This window comes from Salvia hispanica, chromosome 1 (assembly GCF_029641045.1).
Source record: "Salvia hispanica isolate PSC_SH4W2 chromosome 1, Shi_PSC_v1, whole genome shotgun sequence".
Lineage (NCBI taxonomy): Eukaryota > Viridiplantae > Streptophyta > Magnoliopsida > Lamiales > Lamiaceae > Salvia > Salvia hispanica.
The window spans coordinates 29,806,976-29,825,182 of record NC_142692.1 but is presented as its reverse complement, the minus strand read 5'-3'; the positions used below and the strand labels follow the sequence as shown (position 1 = coordinate 29,825,182).

Genomic DNA, 18,207 nt, shown 5'->3' with positions numbered 1-18,207 from the left:
TTTAATTAGCGGATTATATCAATCGTTTATAGAAAAGTGATGTGACTCGTGAGATAGTGAAGGGAAGAAAAGATTAAAGAGGAAAAGAAATTATCAAAGTGGGGCATTTGGAGTACAAAAGTGTCCATATTAATTTCTCCCAATTCCATTCAACGAAAAAATAAACATGTAAGTACTGTAGTACAAGTAGGAGTAGATCACAGTAAAAATACAAGTCAAATGTGAGTGCTACCGGTCTTCCCGGTCACCGCAAATTCAAATTTGTCCCAACAGTAAACACCGACAAGTATCTCTGCCCACTCCACTTCTTCAACCCCAAGGCGAGAGGAGAGGAGAGGGAGGGCGAGACCTCTGCAACTCCATTTGTTTCCACCAAAAAGAAGCAAACTTTAGCAAAATCCCCAATTCATAAAAAAGCGAACTTTGCTCACTACTTTGGTTTAGCATTGGTCACTACTTTGGTTTAGCAAACAACACAGGTCACAGAGCTTAGCTTTCTTCCAAACTAACTTTCCCACTACACATTTTGCTTGGAAGCCCAAAAATGGCTTTCCTCCCCCTTTTCACACTCTTCCTCACACTGCTCCTACCATTCCACTCTCTCTCTCAACCCTCAACAACAACAACAACCACCCCTCTCTCTCTCCTCATGACCATCAAATCTGCACTAGACCCTCAAGGCCTCATTCTGTCATCATGGTCACCCAATGCTACTGACCCATGCAGCAATGCCTCTTTTGAAGGGGTTGCCTGCAATAAACATGGCCAAGTGGTCAACATCACCTTGCAAGGAAGAGGGCTATCTGGAACAATCCCACCTGAGATTGGTCAACTCAAGAGTTTGATTGGCTTGTACCTGCACTTCAACAAGCTTCATGGGGTTGTACCTACTGAACTTGCTAATTTGACCAACCTCTCAGATCTGTACCTCAATGTCAATGATCTCTCTGGTGATATTCCTCCTCAGATTGGTGATATGTCTAATCTTCAAGGTCAGTTTTCTCTTGTACTTCACGATTATAAAACCTCAGTGGAAACTACAAATATTAAGAAGAATCCATTTTTCTTGCATTTTATCACCTTATTGGTGGTGAGATGAGGGTTTGAGCTTGGAAGAAAGATGTGATTTTGTTCTAGAAAATAGGACACTGTTAATAGTAATGGTTAAAGAAAAGTAAAACATGATTTGATCGGAAGTTGTTGACCGCCATTTCTTTCTAATGCACCAAGAAAGCTAAAAAGTTAGTACGTAGTATAACTTTGCTTCAGATTTATCTTTCAGTTATATACTTGTGTTTCAAAACATGAATATGCATTGGCATTTGCTTCACATAAGTTTTATTGCATCTTTGCAATAGATTTGTGCTATTCTCTGTGGGGGAGGGGGGATCTGAACCAATTATCAAACATCTAATAGGGAGTGATGAAGAATAATGAACTTACTCATTGATGGTGGTTTCTCTACTTCTTGCAGTGTTGCAACTCTGTTATAACAAGTTAACTGGCAGTATTCCAACACGGCTTGGCTCTCTGAAGAAACTCAGTGTTCTAGCTCTACAGTCCAACCAGTTGAGTGGTGCAATTCCTGCCAGTTTGGGGGATCTGACGATGTTAAATAGGTTGGACTTGAGTTTCAATAGCCTCTTTGGTTCGATCCCGCTGAAAGTGGCTGTTCTGCCCTTGCTCAAAGTTCTTGACATCCGAAACAATACTCTCTCTGGCAATGTGCCTCTAGGTAACCAACCATTCCTTCGTGCCATTATCTTTCTTGTTTTCGATTTCATAACATTATCAATCTGTTTTTGTGGTGTAACAAATCTCAGCCTTGAAGAGACTGGATGAAGGTTTCCAGTATGCAAACAATGCACAATTGTGTGGGATCAGTTTTCCTTCTCTTGGAATCTGCACTGCTTCTGCTCAAAACTCCAATCAGCCGGAGCCTTTTGGAGCTGCCTCGAGTCATCTACCTTCGAAGGACATCCCAGAATCAGCCAATGTCCAACACAACGGAGGGCATCAGTCGAGGAAATCTCAATCTGCTGCTGTGGTTGGAGTGGTTTGTCTCATTGTTGCCATTGCTGTGGCGGGGCTGTTCTCATTTTCATGGTATCGCAGGCAGAAGCAGATAATCGGAAGTGCATTTGATTCTGGTGTTGCTCGTTTGAGCACTGACCAGGTGAAGGAGGTTTGCATGAGAAGTGGCTCGCCTCTCATGAGCCTGGATTATTCAAACGGTTGGGATCCTCTGGCGAAGCACCAAGATATGAGCAGCTTCTCGCAGGAGATGCTCGAGAGCTATATGTTCAACCTGGACGAAGTTGAGTCTGCGACACAACACTTCTCGGAGATGAACTTGCTGGGAAAGAGCAGCTTCTCGGCTGTCTACAAGGGGACACTGAGGGATGGATCGACAGTTGCAATCAAGTGCATCTCGAAGATAAGCTGCAAGTCTGATGAAGCCGAGTTTCTCAAGGGACTGAAGCTGCTTACCTCGCTGAAACACGAGAACCTCTTGAGATTAAGAGGCTTCTGCTGCTCCAAGGGCAGAGGAGAGTGCTTCCTCGTGTATGACTATGTGTCAAATGGGAGCTTGCTGCATTACTTCAACACGACTACAGGGAAGGCTCTTGATTGGCCAACCAGGAAATATATAATCAAAGGAATTGCCAAAGGTCAGTCAGTTTACCTTGAACTTGTTTCTTGCTATATTTGCATACTATGCTTCGATTAATCATCGAGTGTCGCGTTGTTGAAGATGATGTTATTGATATCTGCAGGCATTGAGTACTTGCACAAAAACCAGAATAACAAACCTACATTGGTGCACAGCAACATATCAGCGGAGAAGGTGCTGATCGACCAACACTACAACCCATTGCTCTCAGACTCCGGCCTTCACAAGCTGTTGGCAGACGACATAGTGTTCTCGACTCTCAAGGGTAGTGCTGCAATGGGGTATCTTGCTCCGGAGTACACCACCACAGGGAGGTTCACTGAGAAGAGTGATGTATACGCCTTTGGGATGATCATATTCCAAATCCTGTCCGGCAAAAGTAGAATCACGCAGCTGAACTGCCACGGGGCAGAGATCTCAAGATTTGAAGATTTCATCGATGCAAATCTTGCAGGAAAGTTTAAAGAGTCCGAGGCCGCCAGGCTAGGGGAAGTCGCTCTTCTCTGCACCCACGAGTCTCCCAACCACAGGCCTGACATTGGAGCCGTGATGCAAGAGCTAAACGACATCCCTTCGAGCTCTTGCTGAGTGTGGTATAAATCTACTAAATTCGACTCATGGCCGAGTCTGCAATTGCTTGTGTTGCGTCTCACATGAGATGTATCTAAACCAGTTTAGTTAACTTGCATCACTGATCTTATTGTTCTCTACTTTTTTTTACTCATCTTACTCTTGTAAGATTAGCTAATGCAACTAATTGCCTCTTAATTGTGAATCAAATATCATTTGCAGTCTAATTTTGATTTCAAGACTTCAAGTTGAAAGGCTATTGAGTTATTTCAAGGAAAGAAGAGTTTGAGCTACTAAACATGGCATGATTTAGGTGGTGAGATAGGTTGTGTTTTAAACAATGTCAAGAAATGGAATCCAAGGTGACCCATTATCATAGTAGTGTCTCTGCATTTTTGTCTTTGTTTCTTGTGAGTTTGTCCTATTGTATATTTTACTCTCAGCTTGGCACGCTTTTTCATTGCTTTTAGAATAAAAATAGATGGCACACTGCAGATTTAAAAAGATCAATCTCCCCAATAAGAGACCCCAACCAACAGATGTCTACAGTAAAGAGATTCTCTAAAATTTGCTGTTTAAATATTAACATGCCAATTTACAAACTAGTATTATTGAAATGTTACATGAATATACAAGAAACATACCATCAACTCAATCTGGCTCTGTCCATGCTTATTGCAGAGGAGCTACCATCTAATTCAAGACCGATTGCCTTGTGATCAAATGTGCTACCAACGAAGAACTCGTGCATCGTGCCCTCGAGCTCGAGCCAGCTGCAGCCAGGAACCTTGTTTACCTCCCTCTGTTTCATCAATGTTCTAACCTTTCTAACAAAGTCCCAAAGCCCAAAATGAGCATACATATTCGACAAAAGCACGTATGAACTTGCATCGTTTGAATCTAGCCTGATCAGATGCTTGGCAAGGGGCTCCCCAATGTCCAAGTTCTCATAAGTTGAACAAGCGCTTAGCAAAGTCCTCAAAACCACATCATTTGGCTGAATAGGCATTTGCTCAACAAACTTTGCAGCCTCTTCTATGTGCCCCGCTCGGCTAAGTATGTCGACCATACAGCCGTAGTGCTGCACCTTCGGCACCATCTTGTGCAGTCGTCTCATAACCTCGAAGCAAATCATGCCTTCCTTCATCATCCCGGAATGACCACAAGCATGGAGAACTGCAACGAATGTAATGTCATCTGGTTCGAGAGAGAGCCTCTCCATCTCAATGAATAAGTCAAAAGCTAAATCGCCTAGCCCGTGAATGGCCAAGCCACCAATCATGGCATTCCAATGATCAATGGTTTTCTCTTGGATGCCCTCAAACACATCAATGGCTTGCTCTATGCTCCCACACTTTGCATACATGTCAACTAAAGCAACACCTAGTTTTCCACACGTGGTGAACCCATTTTCCTCCATGTATCCTTGAATTGCCATGCCTTGATCGATGCAGCCCAACTGTGTTGCTGCTGAAAGAGCAGCCAACAGAGTAACACTATCCGGAGCCAAATCAGAAGCCCTCCCTAACATGTCACCGAACAGTTTTAGTGCCTCATCATAGCATCCATTACTAACATAACCAGCCATCATCGCATTGCAGGAAACCACATCACGTCGAGGCATGGCATCAAAATAGCCTCTTGCAGCATCCACATCTCCTAGTTTAGCATAGCCATCAATCATACTAGCCCAGCTCACAACATCCCTTTTCGGCATTCGATCAAACAAGTCACTAGCAATCTCCATCTTTCCACTCTTCGCGGAGCAATCAATCAAGAGATTCCAAGAAACCAAGTCCCTCTGCGGCATTTTATCAAACAATTCCTTAGCACTCTCAAATCCATTCTCCCTTTTCAAGTAGCCACTAATCATAGTGTTCCAAGAAACCAAAGTTTTCATCTCCGGTGGCATTGCATCAAACAGTTCTCTCGCAGAACTCACCATCCCGCGCTTCACATATCCATCAATCATCAGATTGTACGAAAAGGAATCCTTTAACATCCTATCGAAAACCTGCCTCCCCAATTGAACAATCCCACATTTAACATACATGGAAATCAAACAGTTGTGCAGGAATAAATCAGACCCGAACCCGAGTTTCAACATCAGCCCATGAATCTGGATTCCTCTGCTCAATAAACTCAACCTAGAGCAAGATTTTAGCACCAACGAGAAGGAATACTCATCCGGCAATATATCTCTCACAAGCATTAGCACAAACAACTGGAATGCACTCTCCGGCTCGTCTCCGTGCGAGTACGACTTGATAATTGCGTTCCATAGAAATGGGTCTCTGTAATTGAAACTGAAGAAAAGATTTCTGGCAAAATCGAGACTCGGTTTGTGTGGAGAAAAGGCGAAATCGAGAATAATCTTTGAGGTGAGAGAAGGGTTGTGGATATGGCCTGTAGTGATCAGATTTGCATGGATTTGGTTAATTTCTGTCCGGGTTTTACATTTCGAAGCAATGTCAAATGCGGGAGAGGGGGGATTCCATGGGTTAGCTGAAGTTGCAGAGAGCAGCATCGGTTGGTGATTGAATTCTTGATATTTTGTTGCCAGAATTACATACTCTCCATACAAATGGTTTGGGGTGAAATGTCATTGACTTCCATATCATGTTCAACTGTTTTAAAGGAATCTTAGAAAAAAAAGGTTTAATCATTATTCTTTATTTGATTTTGAGATACCATATGTATAAATTTGAGAAGGTTAATCTTTGTCTTAAATAATTGTTAAAGAGTAGGCAACGACACCAATTTACTTTAAATTGATTAATATAAATAAATTGAATTAAAATGTGATATACTTAATATTTTATTTGTGTATTACTTTACAAATTAAAATCTGGATATGATTCATGTATGCATTAATTCAGTCATGTATGTTATGTACGACCATATAACAGGTTTAGGGCTGATTAATTTTGTCTCCAATATTTCCCCCTTCTCTCCATTAGTTGGATTAGGATATGCACTAGGATCTTTTAATTCTTTTACTCCCGTCCCATAGAGTCACTTATTATTATGGCTCGAATTTTAAGAAAGAGTTTAAGTGTGTAATAAATGAAGTGAGATGGTGGAGTTGGTTGAAGGTGGATCCCTTTTGACTTTTGATTTTTGTTTTGATTTATTTTAATGTAGATAATGACATTTTTATGTAATTTTGATGAAGAATGAGGTAAAATTGTATGACCAAGTATGGAAAATTCTAAAAGTGACTCTTAAACTGGGACGGACTTTTATGGCAAAAAGTGACTCTTAATGTGAGACGGAGGGAGTATTTGTTACTCTTTCCTTCCGTTTTTAAGAATATACAAACTATTTTAGTCTATTTAACTATTTTTTTTAAAATTAGCAGTATTTTTTTAGTTTGTCCCACAAAAGATGTCACATTTCTATTTTTGGAAAAAGTTCTCCCTCACATGAATATAAAAATAATATTTTCTCTTTCTATTTAACACACAAAATAAAACCTTCTAAAATCATGTGTGGTCGCAGAACTATTAATTATGGACCAAAGTCCACAACATACTATTTGAAGCTATAAACTTAATATGTATGACCAAATTTTTTTTGGAGGCAAATACAGAAACCCAATTTTGAAGCTTAGATATGAATATATTAAACCCAATAATACAAATACGAATAAAAAAAGGTACAACAACTTTGGGATTGACAACAATCTTTGTACTTGTAGAAGAAAGAAAATGAAATTATGAAAGAATATCAACATTGGAATGTAATGCGCCCCCACAAACGACCACCTTCCCTTGTAAAACGCACGCATTGCATTATTCAAAAGTTGACCGTTGATTTCATCACCGCCGGTGCAGCTACCAAGCATGCTGGTTTCCGATCCGAAGACCTTCCGCCAAATCAGCCGCGATAGTAAGTCTAACAACTCTCCCGCCAAACTGAAACCAGATGTTTGGCTCTCAGTTCATTCAAAATTGTCGCTCCTGGATTATTTGAATGTTGAAATTCTTTATTGTCTTGTTCATAGACGAGAATGAGATCATGTTTTTTTCTCTCTGTCTAGTATTTGGATTGATCGCTCACTTAATCTTCTAGGATTGTTATATGAAATGCTTCAAACTTCTAAATCAGGAGATTCGAGATCATCATGGAAGGTATTTCTCGCTCATTATGAATTACTACTATCTCTTTATTTGCTGTTAATTCATACTCCACTTATCAGTTTGATTTCATTCGTTTCATTTATTTACAACCTACATAGCATTTTCAAGGCTCTGTTAATCCAGCTACAAAATAAATCATGACATCATGTTCACAAGAAATCCATAATTATCTTGCTCATAACAAGTTAATCTCAATTCTTTCTTCTAGGGAAAGGGAATTAGACATAGCAGAATAGCGTGAACAAACAAACACTACCAACTTATCTAGCCTGATTCTTATGGGACAAGTTGGAAGAAGATCAATTGATGCTCTGTTATAGGAAGCATATGTTGTTATATAAGTATTTGTGTAGTTAGTCCTTGTTGAGAACTTAGCTTTTCTCAAGACACTGCTATAGTTTCTGAAGTGGTTATACTCCAATCTGTCACTCAGCTGCATGAAGTAAGTTTAGTTTGCCGCAGAAAGCTTCATGAAGCATTTAGAAATAAAGTTAATATATCATGGTTGCTTAGTGAAGTCCCCTGAAATGGTTCTAGTATATAAAAAATTATATTATTTGATCAATATGTTATTCTGATATACAGTGTTGTTCTATCTTTCCTATCTTCCTCTCTATTTTTTTGCAATATACTTGTCTTAGCTACCTGGTTTTCCATAGGTTCTCATCATGGATAAAGTTACAGTAAAAGTGACGTCATGCTTGTGCAAAATGTCTGATATCAATGAGCAAGGAATTTTATGTAAGACTTTCTGAAAATTCTGAATTCTTTGCAACTGTATTTGCTCTTCACTAGTAAGAAATTTTTATGTATATACGATTTCTTATAAGAATTTCTATACTCCAAATTATGGAATTTACTTTTGTAACAAGACCTTGATTTTATTCCAGAGAGCTGTATTTTCAAGTTTTAAGTTCTTCATACCTCAGGATACCACAGTCCTGATGTAATATACTAGTAGTAGTTTTATTGAGTGAGTAGTGAAGTAATATGCACACTTTTGATAAGATACTTTTATACAAACATCTGTACAGTTTTTAGCTTAATCTTAATAATGATCTATCTACTCCTTTTACCAGTGGTGGAAGACCTTTATAAAAGAAGACAACCATTTCCTTCAAGGGATGCTATATATTTTATTCAACCTTCCAAGGAAAAGTATGTTATCATTTGATATTTTTCTTGATGTTTGTAATTAAAATTTTTAGAATTAAATGTAAGTAATATGTGTCTCACTTATAATGTCTACATTTGACAATTTTATAACTAGTTTTCAACACTTCCAATGGTACACAATTAACTCTTGTTTGAAACAACTCAATGAATACTACTTTATAACAGAATGCTTTACATTCTCTTTACATAGTTTGTATGATTTTTCCTGACTAGATAGATACATAGATGGGTATGTAGAGAGAGAGAGAGAGAAGTATCAGATCATTTCTGTTCTATCACATGTTATCACTTTGGCTTGTTGGCTGGAACCTGTAAGTTTTACTCTGTTCAACTAAATACATTATCAGATCTAACATATCTTTCTATTTATTTCAGCATCATTATGTTGTTGTCTGACATGTCAGGAAGAGAACCTTTATACAGGAAGTATGTCACATATATAATATGTATATTCCCCTGCCAATCTAATTCATCTCATCTGACTGGGTTGTATCTTCTCGTGGTGTTCTTGTTGCTGCAGAGCATATGTATACTTCAGTTCACCAGTACCAAAGCACCTTTTGGCTCACATAAAGAACGATTCCAGTGTAGTACCACGTATTGCTGCATTAAGAGAGGTTAGCAAAGCAATCAGTATTAACTGTAAGTGCCTTATATATTACTCCATTATTTATGCATGGGTCTTTCAAGCTGCAGATGAATTTGGAGTACTTCAGTGTAGACAATCAGGTAACCATTATTTATTTTCTTTTAACCACATATATAATGTACCAGGCTTGCTTATCCCACTGATCAGACACTAAATTTGTGCAGTGACATGTTCATGGGGATTCTATTCTCTTAACATTAGTAGTACAGTTCTTCTTACGTTTCCTGTATAAAATTTATTGCCAGGGGTTCATCACAGATCATGATAAAGCACTTGAAGAACTCTTCAGTGATGATGCTGGAAATTCTCGCAGATTTGATGCATACTTGAATGAAATGGCTACAAGAATTGCTACTGTTTTTGCTTCATTGAAGGTATCGAAAGTTCATATTTTATGGCATACCCATATGCTTCAATCTATTCCCTAGTCTTCTCAAAAATGTAAGAACTATTAGTCCAAAAAGTTTTTATGTACCTCTTTTTTGTCTCATTTTGGAGCTAATTTCTGTTGTTTTCCAATAACCAAAGAATGAGTAGATGTTACAGTTTTTTTTAAGAAATTGTTACTATTACCGACTGACTTGAATGTATCGGATTTCTAGATGTCTGATATTATTATATTGATATGATGCATTCCGTAAGATTCGGTTGGTAAAAAAAGAATACTCTTCCATATATTTATCTATTACAATTAATTAAAGTAGCATGGATTGCATTGTGTATTTCTGGGACATTTTGTTTTCATGATTTTTTCACAGAATCTTCTTTATTTTGGATCAGCATTCTATGCTACTAAAAGTTTACTTCATTTTATATCCTAATACAGCATGTTTACCAACAACAGGAATGTCCTATTGTACATTATAGAGCAGCCAAGGGGCTTGATGGTACCACTGTGACTACATTCGGTGACTTGGTTACAACGAAACTTGCTGCAGAAGTTTGGAACATTGTTACAACATATAAATCTTCGATTCCTGACTTCCCGCAAAAAGAAACATGTGAATTACTAATAGTAGACAGATCAGTCGATCAGGTGTTTTAAACATTCTAATAGTAACTGGAAGCTAATTCATCAGTTCATTTGTTTTGATTCTTATAGATTTTAAGGTATGTTTGCATTTTTCAGGTTGCTCCAATCATTCATGAATGGACATATGATGCAATGTGTCACGATCTTTTAAATCTGGATGGGAACAGATATGTGCCTGAGGTAGCTGTTGCTATCCATATGCTATATGATAAATTTGCAAACTCTTCTGGAAACGCTGAATGTATTTCAGGTTCCTAGCAAATCAGGTGATACGTCTGAAAAGAAGGAAGTCTTACTGGAAGATCAGGATCCCGTCTGGCTTGAGCTCCGGCATACTCATATAGCAGAGGTGTATACTCTTGCATGGGTTTTTTTGCCATGCGCATGCATCTATTGAAAGACTTATAGTTTATGAGATCCTGGCATGTCATTTATTGATGGTTCTAACCCTACGATTTCCAGGCAAGTGAACGATTGCATGAAAGGATGACAAATTTTGTTTCCAACAATAAAGCAGCACAACTGCAACGGAGGTTTGTGATTATGAAAGCACGTGTGGTAGATCTACTATGAGTCTTTACAATGTTTCTTGCCAAATAGTCCGCACATCAAAGCACGAGCACATTGCTCCTTTCTCTATAATAATTAGGGAAATTGTAATTCAATAGGCTGGATGCAGTGAAAGCACATTGTGAACTATACCAAGGTTAATTATTAGGCACATTAACAAACTTTCTTCCTGTGGGATTATATCTCCAATGAGGACCAGAAATTGACAGTACGAGTTTGGATTTTGAGTATGATTCCTTCCTGCTTTCACTCTTTGCGGTGGCTCATTTTACAAAGATAGAAAAATGTGATGTGTGGCATCACGATTTGCATATTTTATAACTGAGTTCTAGAACAAATTAGAATAGGATTATGCGTAAAAATATTCACATGAACAGAGTAAAATTTGAAAATTGATTCTGTTTCCTCATCAGTTTCTTATATTATCATCTAATTTTATGTAGAGATGGTAGTCAGCTTTCCACAAGAGACCTTCAGAAAATGGTTCAAGCTTTGCCACAATATAATGAACAGATGGAGAAACTCTCTGTCCATGTTGAGGTTGTTTATTCTTCCATAATATCTAATGATCATCAATCAGTGCAAGTCTCAAGAACTTAATATACTCCATCTCGCTCTGGAATTCAGATTGCAGGAAAACTTAACAAAATTATCAGAGATATGGGTCTACGAGAACTTGGACAACTTGAGCAGGACCTTGTATTTGGTGATGCAGGAACAAAAGAAGTTATAAATTTTCTGAGAAAGAACCAGGTTCTATCTTAATTACTGCATTTTGAAATTTTTCTGGCTATTGTATTCTTGGTTCTTCTATGAGATGAACTTTCCTTATACCATCCAGGAAGAAAGAAGCCAGAACATATTGCGCCTTATGATGATCTATGCTGCTGTTTATCCTGAACATTTTGAGGGGGACAAAGCATTAAAACTCATGCAGGTTTCCAAGTTTCTCTCCACCCTCCTTGTACATTTCTTACATGGATCCAATCTGAGCATGAAACATATAGGGATTGTTTTAAAATGTTCCCCACTCCCATTTCTTATTATTCTGCACAGGAATCAAGTGTTTAATTTTAATTGACATACACATAATCCTGGAGTTCAAAGAGTTACCTTAACTAACAGTGAAAATAGCATTTTGTAATTTAGCACCACGAACGAGGGCTGTAATGCTGTTTGATATTGCATTCCAATAGTTTGACAAAAGAATAGATACAATAAGTATTTTTTTCCAATGCACCTTGAACTAATATCTATAAGTTAGCATCATTAGCTCATCATGTTTAGAGAAATATAGTTAACCAGAGTACAGATTTTCTTACTTTGATTTTGGCATGTTCAAATGTTTATATATACAAGGTCATTCAATTGAGCAAGCTGATCTTATAAAATTATGCTTTCAAGATTCTGATCTGGTTATTCGTGCTTCTTCAGTTGGCAAGATTATCTAATACGGACATGAAAGCTGTGAAAAATATGAAATTGATTAGTGGATATGATTCAAGAAATGTTTCTAAAGGGACCTTTTCGCTAATGTTTGATTCAGAAAAGGTGAATTTGTTTCCTGGACTACAATTTTTATGACATTGGAATCAATTTTGGATAAATGTTAAGATGTACTAACAGTTTATAATGTTTTTTTCTTAGCAGAGGAAATCCATGGTAAGAAAGGATCGAACAGGAGAGGAATCGATATGGGACCTATTTCGGTTTTATCCCGTGATAGAGGTTTGGTTGAACTGCAAAGCTTCTGATATTTGTTTAGTCGCTACAAGGAACCATATATTTGGAAAAGTCCATCTAGATAGGTTTGATTATATATTAACTTTGTTATTTCTCTCAGGAGTTAATTGAAAAGCTAAATAAAGGAGAACTGCCAAAAGACGAGTACCATTGCATGAACAATCCCAAAGACTCTTTTAGTACTACGTCACAAAGGACTAACGGAAGGGCGCAGGTTGAATCAATTAGAGAAGGTCAATCAACCACTCCACATTCTATGAGATCAAGACGTACTGCGACATGGGCCAGGTCACGCTTCTCTGATGATGGAAGTTCAAAGTAACCACTCTTTTCTTTATATCATATTTTGTTGGTTTTCATATGAATGTTTTGATTGCTTGTTTACTTCGATCATCACTTATCCTGCACTGCACAACTTATGATAGCATATTTGTCCAGCGATTTGGTCTTAAACACAGTACCCGTCAAGAAGATGGGGCAGCGCATTTTTGTTTTCATAATCGGCGGGGCAACTAGATCCGAGGTAAAAATCTGTTCCATTTCCAGAACTTAGATCTGAAACTTAATCATTGGTGTTCTCTGTAGCTTCGGATTTGCCATAAGCTTACCGCGAAATTAAGGAGGGAAGTAATCCTTGGTGCCACTAGCTTTGATGATCCAGCTCAGTATATTGAGGTAAACAACAGATTCCCTCCCTCTCATAATCATCCCCCTCTTCCTACTATCTATATATGTCTACAGATTTATTTACACACGACCAGTTATAGATGTTACGTGATGTTCTTCACATTTCATTTTAGTGTCTTCACACATGTAAGTACCTTCATGTCTTTTTAACTTCAACTTGTTGTCTTGTCTCATTTCATGCAGAAACTTAAGCTCTTATCAAATAAGGAGGTTTCAATTAGTGATCTTAAGATATGAAGGTATTTTGGGATCATTGTACAAGTATAATCTACAAAATAGTCCTATTTAATTCATTTTTTCATCCAATTTACCTCTATGTATATTTGAATCAGATGAGATCTGAACAAATCCAGGAACTTGAAAAAAGAATGAGCAACTGGATATCCGCATTTTGTATTGCACTCACTGTAACCGGACTGTTTTAAATTAGTTTTTGGGGAATGATTTTTCAGCATGTGACATGTATTTTTAATTAACATAATAAACTAGTAGTATTAGTCATTTTTTATTCAATTCAATTTCCAACCATTTACATTATATATCTAAATTTGGTTATAATTTCCAACTTGTTTTTTTCATGAAACCAGAGTTGGACATAGAATGGTATAATTTCATGTGTTGTATTTTGCATTACAAGAGTGTTTAGCATGATCAGAAAAGCTTGCTTGCAAACTCATCAATGGCTTTCCCTTTGATGGAAGAATCCTCCGCCAGATTTCTGAGGTCTGATAAACTCCTTCCCAACTGCAGAGCAACCTTCATCTCCACCATTTCTCCGTTTTCTATTCTCTCCAAATCATCTCCCCCTATGTTGGATTGTATTGATTCTTCCATGAGTTTAAAGAATCCGGCATTGCTTCTATACATCTCAAACACCATCCCCACTTGGCCCCCGTGCTCTAGTGAGTTGGCAACAGTGGCCAAGGCGCCGCCTCCAACAGCCAAGGCCGCAGCCCAGCCACCGTGGGAATGTAGGGTGGAACCAACCGCGGCTAAACCTGTCAGCGCAGGAGCGCTCATTGCTAAAACTTTGTTCAACTTTAGTGCTTTTCCAGCTAACTTCAAGTAATCTTCCTCGTCTTTTTGCTTCATCACATTAACTATTTCTCTCATTTCTTTCTCCAACTTACCATTCCACCCGTTGCTGGCTTGGCTCGTTTTCAACTGTTTTCTTCTGTTTTGAGGCCACCACACCGCGGGCTCAACAGTGTCTGGGAATTTATCGAAAATGGCGCCGCCAAGGAGAGGGAGCGGGAAGGCCTTATCGAGCGCCAAGACTTTGTCCATCATTTCCTTAACATGAACGGAAGTTGGATTTCCAACAGATAGAATGGTGTGGATTTGATTTTGAAGCTGTTTGAATAGCCTCGTTGCGTTGCGTTGCTCTTCTGCTAGCTGTGATGGTTGGATCTTGTTCACTATCGAAAGCATCCCTGTCGCTGCTACGTACATCACTGTCGAAGATAACGTGATGGCGGTGGTATCTGCGTATGCCCACCATGGTAGCGGCGGCGAGAGTGAGAGCGTTGATTGATTGGAGAAGAAGACCGTTCCACTCTTTTCTCTGGTCTCCGATGTTTTTGTGCATTTCAACTCTGTCTGCAACGGCTTCCAGTATCGCGTAAAGCTTGACTTTCACCATTGGGTCGTCGCTTTCAATGAACGCTTCCACATTGGGACTGAGCTGCTTTTCCATTTGTTGAAAAGTAGAGTTGTTTTCGATGTGTGGAAGAGAGATTTTGGAGATTCTGTTTTGGAGATTCATGGTAATTCCTCTTCGATTGGAAGTGGTAGAGGAATGCAGGATTGATGAGTTTGATGCTCTCAAGGCTCACATCTTCCCTCCCTTTCAAAGTAGGTATTGTGAATAATTGTGAATGTGGTGTATATATTCTGAAGATTGAATGTTGGAATCGTTTGCTCCTTTGTGCTACTTATACTCTTATAGAGTGTAGACAGTGTTGACCGTATGAGATGGTGTTGACCAAGTGGACTGAAATTGTTTGAATGGAACATTTCAACGATTGAAATTTGAATCGGTTAATGATTGCGACTGTTTGTCTCATACCTCAATTTCAAATTTTCAATTATGGAGTTTACGTTGGTATTTTAGTTTGAGGGGAGTTCATCATATACCGCAAAAAAGTAGGAGTATTACTAATTGGAAATTGACAATGAAGCTAATCATAGTCATAGCCTTATGCCAAGTCAATAATTATTGTCGTGTCTTCACCATCCAGCTTGGCTTTTTCTCTTAATTTATGTTACAAACTAGTACTACCACTTGTTAAGATTGGTGAAAATTAATTCAATTACCAACGTGAATTTAACGTTATCACCTCGTTTGAAAATAAACCATGACAATAAACATGTAATGTGTACTTTCAAATCGTGACATATGCATATATGTTGATCTAGTGAGACTGTAATTGATGTTCGGAACTTATAACAATATGGTCAAGTCTTATGTTAATGATGTGAATTATAAAAATTATATTTATCAAAAAATAAATAAATTCGTGCCAAATTATTTGTGTTGACCAATTTAAATTTAAGGTTATTTTACAAAAACAACGATTACAAATAACAGTATTCTCACCTTAATTATACATAAATACAAAATTTTCAACTTATATGACAGTGCAACATAATTTTAAATGTATAACTAAATTATCAAAACGATTTAGTTCATTGTGCAGGCATTTCAGTTCATGATAAGAATTTGAAAACACGGAGTCAATCAAAACACCATTATAGTGAAGTATTTACTGCATGAAGGATTAGTTCACTATGACATTTTGGTTCACTCTTCATATCGTAGACTAAATTATCTTTTTAGTGAAATAAATCACTCTTAAAGATAACCCTATTTTTTTAATCTAATCATGCATTTAAATAGTGATTACCCTATATTACAAAGTCTAAAAATAAATATGGAGAAGGGAAACCTCACCAAAACCGCTTCTCCGAGTGACCCTTTTTTAAATTAAATAATCAGTTGTTGGCTCTCAAATCGTATAATCGGAAAATGAGGGAGTACAGGGTAGAGGGGTGTTTGGTATCACAATTAGGTAATTTAAGTATTGTTGTCTTATTCAACTATAGATGGTTTACAATATTGTAATAAGACCAAAACATTGTTCAACGATCACACGGTAATAGTAAGAGCCATGAGTCAATGATAGTATATAAGTAGGCCTGTCAAATCGGATACCCACAGATACCCGATCTGAAAATTTCAGGTATCCGATCCTAAATTTTCTAAAATCTAATACTCGATACCCGATCCGAAAATGATTTTGGGTACCCAGATACCCGACTCGGGTATCTCGTCTGAGAAAATTCTTTTTTTGTTCTAGGGCACTTTAAACATTCCATAAAAGGTGTATTTTGTTATTTAGTTCCCACAAAGGGAGTGACGCATGACAGACATGCGTTTCTGTTAATGAAACGCATGACGAACATGCGTTTTTACCGTAAGACGCATCTTCTTCATGCGTCTCTTCAAAAAACAATTTTTTTTAAATACGCATAAGCATCATGCATTTTTCAAGTAATCGTCCAAGACTCGCTGCTTCTTTTTCTTACGTGATCTGTTCTGGTCTGTGCAAGGTTGTTTAATTTCGTTGAGAGACGCATGAGCCTCATGCGTCTCTTTAAAAGACGCATGTGGCTCATGCGTCTTTTATAAAAAACACGTTTTTTTATCGACGCATGACTGAGATGCGTCTAAGTCTAAAAATGCATGTCCGTCATGCGTCACTCCCTTTGTGGGAACTAAATAACAAAATACACCTTTCATGGAATGCTTAAAGTGTCCTAGAACAAAAAAAGAATTTTCTCTACCCAGTCCCGATCGTGAATTTAATTTATTTATTTTTAATTTTTTTAAAGAAAATTAACTACAAAATTTTAGAAATACAAACTTGTAGTTCGAATTTGATATAAACTTGAAGAGGTTCGAGTTTAAGATAAAAAAAAACTACTAAGGATTTCGGGAGTACATTTAATATTTTAAATAATAAATAGATCAAAATTTATTAACTTTAATTTTTTTTTTAAATCGTATAATTCGAATAATTTGGGTGTATCCGATCAGGTATCGGGTAACCCGATACCCAATAATCCAAAAATCCTATACCCGTACCCGATCCCAAAACCCAAAAAAATCGGGTATCGGGTATCCAATTACCCGATATTTCAGGTATCCAATTGCCGATATCCATTTTGACAACCCTATATAAGGGTATTTCTCTTAACGAGTGATCGACAATCAAGATAGGTTTTACATTGCGGACGGAAGGCATTTTCCAACCATTTACATTATATATCTAAATTTAACTTTTAATTAATACCACAATAAATAATAATTTTATTTTAATAATTTACACCAATCTCAAAACCGAAAAAATATCAATATTTACTTTTTTTACCTTTTCAACTATATCTATATTTTTAAAAAAAATTACATTTAATCTCATAACTTTTATCAATAGTTTATATAAATTAAATAAAAGATTTACTTATAAGTAGATTAACTATATTATTTATTCAATAAAAGTTACACAACTTAAAATTTAAAATACATTAAACATATATTCCAATAAATTGGTGTTAGTTAATTAAATTACCTCATTTGTATCATGGACTAATAAATTTAATTTACTTTACAACACTAATTAGAATAACATTAATAATAATAATAATAATAATAATAATAATAATAATAATAATAATAATAATAATAATAATAATAATAATAATAATAATAATAATAATAATAATATACTCAATGCATAAATCCTAAAAATAAAAAATAACAAGTCAAAAGTACATGAAATAAAAACATAAGACAAATAATTAAATTACAACAACCAAATAAAAATACATCAAATAATCCGATAAATATATTCTGCAATTGTTTTCAAAATTGTAGCCGATTATGATATTTGGACAAGTCAAA

The 18,207-nt window shown here is 36.9% G+C and overlaps 3 protein-coding genes and 1 pseudogene across 4 annotated transcripts; 2 read left to right on the top strand and 2 right to left on the bottom strand.

Moving 5' to 3' along the window:
• The first annotated feature begins 244 nt into the window (after positions 1–244).
• On the top strand, positions 245–3,454 carry LOC125217940 (protein CLAVATA3 INSENSITIVE RECEPTOR KINASE 6-like). Its single transcript, XM_048119524.2, has 4 exons — positions 245–992; positions 1,475–1,735; positions 1,824–2,672; positions 2,778–3,454. Exons 1-4 carry the CDS (start codon positions 545–547, stop codon positions 3,260–3,262), a joined length of 2,043 nt encoding a protein of 680 aa, XP_047975481.1. The 5' UTR covers positions 245–544; the 3' UTR covers positions 3,263–3,454.
• A 286-nt stretch (positions 3,455–3,740) lies between these two features.
• CRR4 (Pentatricopeptide repeat (PPR) superfamily protein) lies at positions 3,741–5,851 on the bottom strand. Its single transcript, XM_048119549.2, has one exon. The coding sequence runs from the start codon at positions 5,769–5,771 to the stop codon at positions 3,891–3,893; it is 1,881 nt and encodes a 626-aa protein (XP_047975506.1). The 5' UTR covers positions 5,772–5,851; the 3' UTR covers positions 3,741–3,890.
• Positions 5,852–6,992: 1,141 nt separating this feature from the next.
• LOC125218781 (protein transport Sec1a-like) lies at positions 6,993–13,852 on the top strand. Of its 2 annotated transcripts, none has more exons than XM_089062667.1 (22): positions 6,993–7,135; positions 7,319–7,377; positions 8,046–8,127; positions 8,466–8,544; positions 8,938–8,988; positions 9,083–9,179; positions 9,259–9,291; positions 9,457–9,585; positions 10,056–10,247; positions 10,341–10,424; positions 10,495–10,593; positions 10,707–10,777; positions 11,258–11,354; positions 11,442–11,567; positions 11,656–11,751; positions 12,249–12,365; positions 12,465–12,542; positions 12,658–12,875; positions 12,996–13,080; positions 13,143–13,232; positions 13,428–13,483; positions 13,577–13,852. In XM_089062667.1, exons 1-21 carry the CDS (start codon positions 7,090–7,092, stop codon positions 13,479–13,481), a joined length of 1,983 nt encoding a protein of 660 aa, XP_088918793.1. In that variant the 5' UTR covers positions 6,993–7,089; the 3' UTR covers positions 13,482–13,483; positions 13,577–13,852. The 2 variants fall into 2 exon arrangements, with proteins under 2 accessions (XP_088918793.1, XP_088918792.1); XM_089062666.1 differs by having other exon boundaries at positions 12,462–12,542.
• LOC125218782 (putative F-box protein At4g22030 pseudogene) lies at positions 13,834–15,081 on the bottom strand (annotated as a pseudogene).
• Between the last annotated feature and the right edge of the window lie 3,126 nt (positions 15,082–18,207).

What these genes read in the sequence shown, in the direction of transcription:
- LOC125218781 (XM_089062666.1), top strand. Translation starts at nt 7,090, where the DNA reads ATGCTGGTTTCCGATCCGAAGACCTTCCGCCAAATCAGCCGCGATA. An exon ending in TAATGTTTGATTCAGAAAAG is followed by an intron (nt 12,366 to 12,461) that starts GTGAATTTGTTT and finishes TTTTTTTCTTAG; the next exon opens with CAGAGGAAATCCATGGTAAG. An exon ending in ATCCAGCTCAGTATATTGAG is followed by an intron (nt 13,233 to 13,427) that starts GTAAACAACAGA and finishes CATTTCATGCAG; the next exon opens with AAACTTAAGCTCTTATCAAA.
- CRR4 (XM_048119549.2), bottom strand. Translation starts at nt 5,771, where the DNA reads ATGCTGCTCTCTGCAACTTCAGCTAACCCATGGAATCCCCCCTCTCCC.
- LOC125217940 (XM_048119524.2), top strand. Translation starts at nt 545, where the DNA reads ATGGCTTTCCTCCCCCTTTTCACACTCTTCCTCACACTGCTCCTACCA. An exon ending in CTCTGGCAATGTGCCTCTAG is followed by an intron (nt 1,736 to 1,823) that starts GTAACCAACCAT and finishes AACAAATCTCAG; the next exon opens with CCTTGAAGAGACTGGATGAA. An exon ending in AATCAAAGGAATTGCCAAAG is followed by an intron (nt 2,673 to 2,777) that starts GTCAGTCAGTTT and finishes TGATATCTGCAG; the next exon opens with GCATTGAGTACTTGCACAAA.